Source organism: Aptenodytes forsteri, unplaced genomic scaffold (genome assembly GCF_000699145.1).
Source record: "Aptenodytes forsteri isolate BGI_AS27 unplaced genomic scaffold, ASM69914v1 Scaffold465, whole genome shotgun sequence".
NCBI classification, from domain to species: Eukaryota; Metazoa; Chordata; class Aves; order Sphenisciformes; family Spheniscidae; genus Aptenodytes; species Aptenodytes forsteri.
In genome coordinates this window covers 1,141,432-1,145,902 of record NW_008795039.1, presented here as the reverse complement: position 1 = coordinate 1,145,902, position 4,471 = coordinate 1,141,432, and the positions used below count along the sequence as shown (strand labels likewise).

At 41.0% G+C, this 4,471-nt stretch overlaps 1 protein-coding gene across 1 annotated transcript in view; it reads right to left on the bottom strand.

Annotated features, from left to right (window-relative positions):
- RRP15 (ribosomal RNA processing 15 homolog) overlaps nucleotides 1–4,231 on the bottom strand; it is a 28,335-nt gene extending 24,104 nt beyond the window's left edge. The window contains exons 1-2 of the mRNA XM_009276852.1: nucleotides 4,091–4,231; nucleotides 2,752–2,884 (exon numbers count right to left, since the gene is read on the bottom strand). Coding sequence (XP_009275127.1) covers nucleotides 2,752–2,884; nucleotides 4,091–4,231 — 274 coding nt within the window. The remainder of the gene's footprint in view (nucleotides 1–2,751; nucleotides 2,885–4,090) is intronic.
- Nucleotides 4,232–4,471: the final 240 nt, after the last annotated feature.

Sequence of the window (4,471 nt, the reverse complement as noted above, 5' to 3'; positions counted from 1 at the left end):
TGGTGGTGTTGGGTTGATGGTTGGACTCGATGATCTTAGAGATCTTTTCCAGCCTTAATGATTCTATGATTCCAGCAGCGGGCAAAGCCCAGCGAGACCCTGAGGGGCTCTCCTCCATGGGCTGTGACGGCCTTCAGAGACGCCATCCTGGGGTCACCACCACCCGGACACTGGTACGTGGCCTCACGTTTCCGTACGCTGAGAAAGGCTATCTCAGCCAAAGCGTGGGGACTGCCCCTGCGAAAGCTCAAACCCGGCAAAGCCCAGGCTGGTTATTCTCTTCCGGCTTTGGGAGTCACAGAGAACGTGGCAACAATAAAAATAAATTCATGTTATATTTTCTGTAGATTGCGTGGTGGGAAGAAGAATTTGAAGTCTTACCTTCACGGTGCTGATATCCCTAAGAAAACTTAGCCATGCTTTCAAACATTGCTTCAAGGCCCAAAAGGAGGACAGTTTTTAAGATGGGGAGGAGTGAAAAACTGAAATTATCTTTTGTTGGCTTTTCACTCAGTCAAATTTAAACAAAAAAAAGGACAAGTGACCATTTACTACATCCTCTTAAACATTTACCATTTTCACACTGATGCCACATACTATATTGAATACATTCTTTCTACACTAGAGACATCTGAGGACATTCATGGGAGGGTGTTCTCAATCTTTAAGGTTACTCTGCACTAGCCAATATCTGTAGAAGGGATGAGCTCAAACCTCCTTGGACACCAAAAGGCACACGGGCCCCAGATAGGTGGGTAGGTCATGGACCCTTTGTAAACAATTCTGCTTTTTTTCTGCGTGTCCGAAATGACATGTTCTACCACAGGTCTCCTCTGGGACACACTGGGGTGTTAACCTCCACATGGTAATTACTGTATCCCCCAAACTACACTGATCTAATGCTTAGCATGAATAGTTTAAGTCCTAGATCACTGACCGTCCTTTACATTCTTTTACAAATTTTTCACATTAAGAGTTTAGGATGCTAGAAATTTTTGTGAACTTCTGTTCAGTTGACAGACTGAAATCCCTTCCTCTTAATGGTAGTATTTGTTTTTAGCACTGAGTGTTCAGAAGAGCAGACTGTCCACCATGCGTAGAAAAAAAAAAATCCCTCTTACCTTAGGTTAAAGAATTTCTTATCTTAGTAACACTAAGTTTCTGTCACTTCATAAGCAGTAAATTGACACACAGATTTTAAGACCAGACCGTAACACTACTGGTCATCCAATTACTCAGTTTGATGCATCTGTAAGAAGTACATCTTGAAAAAAGCACCAGCTAGAACACCAAAACTGTAAAAGAAGCAAATCTTCTCAGGCAACTTCTTACTTAAAAGCACTCCAAGTTAAGCAGACAAAAGTTCGTTATCAAGAACTGCTGTTACTGTAACAATTAAATATGCTGGTAGGCAGAAGCTCCAGGATTCCTTAGAGCCCTAAAGCCGCAGTACAAATAACCTTGGACATTGAAAAGTAAGTCTATAGATATGAGTATAGCTAGTAATGTATTTGAGAAGATTTGCCCAAAACGCTTGCTGTCTTAGGTCATAATTATTAAGTGTGATCATATGGATGAAATCCCACACTCCTCTGCACCTTCACTGACACCTTAGAGAGTCTGTATGCATAACCTTGTATTAAAATAAGGAATGGTGGCTCATACTGTAAATGAGGTGCAAGGCAATGCTATACCTAGATATTAATGATCTCAGAGTGGTGATTTGATTTTAAGATGACTTTGTTGTTTCTTAAAGCTCAATTATCATATGATGGTGCCTCAGAAAAAAATGACTGCAGGAGAAAAATGTTACATGTAGAGTATTCTTCAGTATTTTGCAGCTTTTAAAATCTTTAAAATGCTATTTAATTTCTACACCCTGTATTTTTGTAAATAAATATTTCATTTGTTGTCGCTACCCTGCACAGTGACCTGTGTCTTTGTACTTCTGTCATTCCATGCTTTTTTCCTAATGATGTGGGTGGCAACCAAGATGGCAAATTCCTTTTGCTACCTCAGTATCAGGTGGAAAAATTAGAAGTTGGAGAGAGGTCAGAAAAGAGTGACAAATTATTACATGGCTGGGGAAACTGTTTCACAAGGAAAGACGATAAAGGCTAAATATGTACGTCTTGGTTAAGTGCCAGCTAAGGACAAACAGTATTGGACTTACTGTTTCTATCATAAGCAATCCTGCAGAGCAGAGCTATATGGAAAGAATTTCGGTCTAATGCATTGCTACAAGCAAAGAGAAACCCTGTGCTGAAAAATTTGGGCCTCTGCTATGATCTGCAGAGTAAGAAGGAAACCATAAACATCCCCATGATGTTTAATGAAGAGGCCCAAGCATTACAGGAGACATAATTCCTAATGTTTTACGCTGTAGGGCTCAAATCCTAGGGTGTCTGCCAATAATAAGCACTAACCATTTGGTCAAATCTGCTATGCAATGATAAAGACACTTACCATTTGCTTGGCATGATTCATCTCTGAATCACATTGCGTCAGAAGGGACACTGCTAGGAGAAGGTTATTAAATCGCACAGGCAAAAAGCTCTTCCAGTATGGCAATTGCGGTCCTTATTTCCTAGTACACACACCTTATTGAACATGTCTTACTCTTGGTAGCATATTGGTCTTGGAAGAATGTCAAAATCTTCAGATTAAGTCCTGTAATGGTTTCCAATACATGATGGGTCTGAACCTTTTTTCCTCAGACTGAATTAACAAGTCACATCTCTGATAGCATACTTCTCTCCACCAGCATTATCCCGAAGCATTCGTCAGCAAATTTGTTGCCAAACCTCATTTCAAATGACCGTCGTTGTCTCCCATCGCTCTGGCCTGAATGTTTTTCTCGATCGAAATTGTAGTCTGAGGAACGCTGGAGATATAACCAGCCTACAAAATCTTTCCAATCCGGACAAAGCAGCAGTTACCTCCCAGTTTATCATTGTCAGCAGCGTCTGAAGAGCAGCAGAGGCACATGCTGGCATTCTGCGTGTACAGGTCTGTAGTAAAACCCTGGCTGAAGAGACAGCGCATGAAATTTTACTCTGTGGATGCAGCAGAGCCAATGTCTGAAAAAAAGCTGTAAAAAGGATGGCACAGGGGTTTGCAATCCTAACATTTTTTTCTAAGATTTTAAATGTGTTAAATTTTTTTTTGGCTTAAAGTTTAAATAGCAACAATATTGGGATACAGGCCAGTTGAAGTGGTTACTGTATATTCCTCATTACAAAAATGGCAGCAGCAAAATTAAGACAAAACGTCCCTTTGGTTTCTCTTTGGAGTGGTAGAGCTCCTTCCTGTCCTGGTCTGTTCTAGATGTACAATGAACGCATAGATCCCGGCAATGTGCTAAGAAACGGGACTGACGTCTGCCGTATGCCTCTTGTCAGTTTGTCTCCAGGAAGGAAGTTTGCATGCTGCGTTTCAAAACAAATACACAGACACACACCCAAATGTGCAGTGGGTTTATGTAAAAGAAAGCAAGGTCAGAGAAACATAGTGCTTGTGCTACTACTACCTTGTGCTTAAACAAGGTAGTAAAGCCTTGTATTATCCTTAGTTCTTGTGGGAAAGTGCTCCACAGACTTGTCTTGTTCTGTGCAAAGGTACTCTTGCCTATGCAGACAGAACTACCCTTACTCTAAAAAGTTCAGTCATGCTGTAGTTATCACCTGTGATCTTCATCCCAGAGGGCAGCTCTCAGGTATCCTCCGCACAGGCCACCGAGCGCCTTAAAGATAGGAGTCTAGCTTTGATTTAATTGGATAGGCGTGGAACTAAATGCAGAGACCTGCTGCCTCCAGTGGCCTTTGGATCAAGATCTTTATGCTTAAATTTCGATAGAATAGAAATGAAAAAATAATATAATTTTGATAATTTCTAATACAACCCTTTGTTCTGTGCTAGAAATTATTATTGGCATCCATGAGAATTGAGCACTGTAGCATCCCTCGTACATTTCTGTGGCATTATTGTCAGCTTCCCAGATATGGAGTCCTTAATATCCCAACAGAACAGCTCGATGTTTCTGATCTGTCGGGCTGTGTTTTCTTTTCCGGCTTTCCCCTATGGCTGCTACCGCCCTCTTCCTCTTCACTTTGTGAACAAATTGCCTCGACTCACACATATCCCCCGAACAATTTCCCTTTCGGTTCCAGTGAAGGCTGAATCCCAAGCCGGTATAATAAAGTTCAAAATCTTTGTGGCTTTTGTAGGTCATATTCGCAGCCTGATTCCCGCACTAAAAGAGATCAATAACACCAGATAGAAGATGAGCATGATAAAGTTCTCCAGTGCCCCAAGATAATAATATGTTTAATAATAATAAACATGTTTATTCTCATTTCCATTTCTTTGGTTTAGCTGATGCCTTGTTTTCCCCCTGACTCTGCAGGGTATGTGCAGATGAAGAAAGAACAGCAGTTCATGAGTAAATCACAGAATACTGTGCTGTCATATA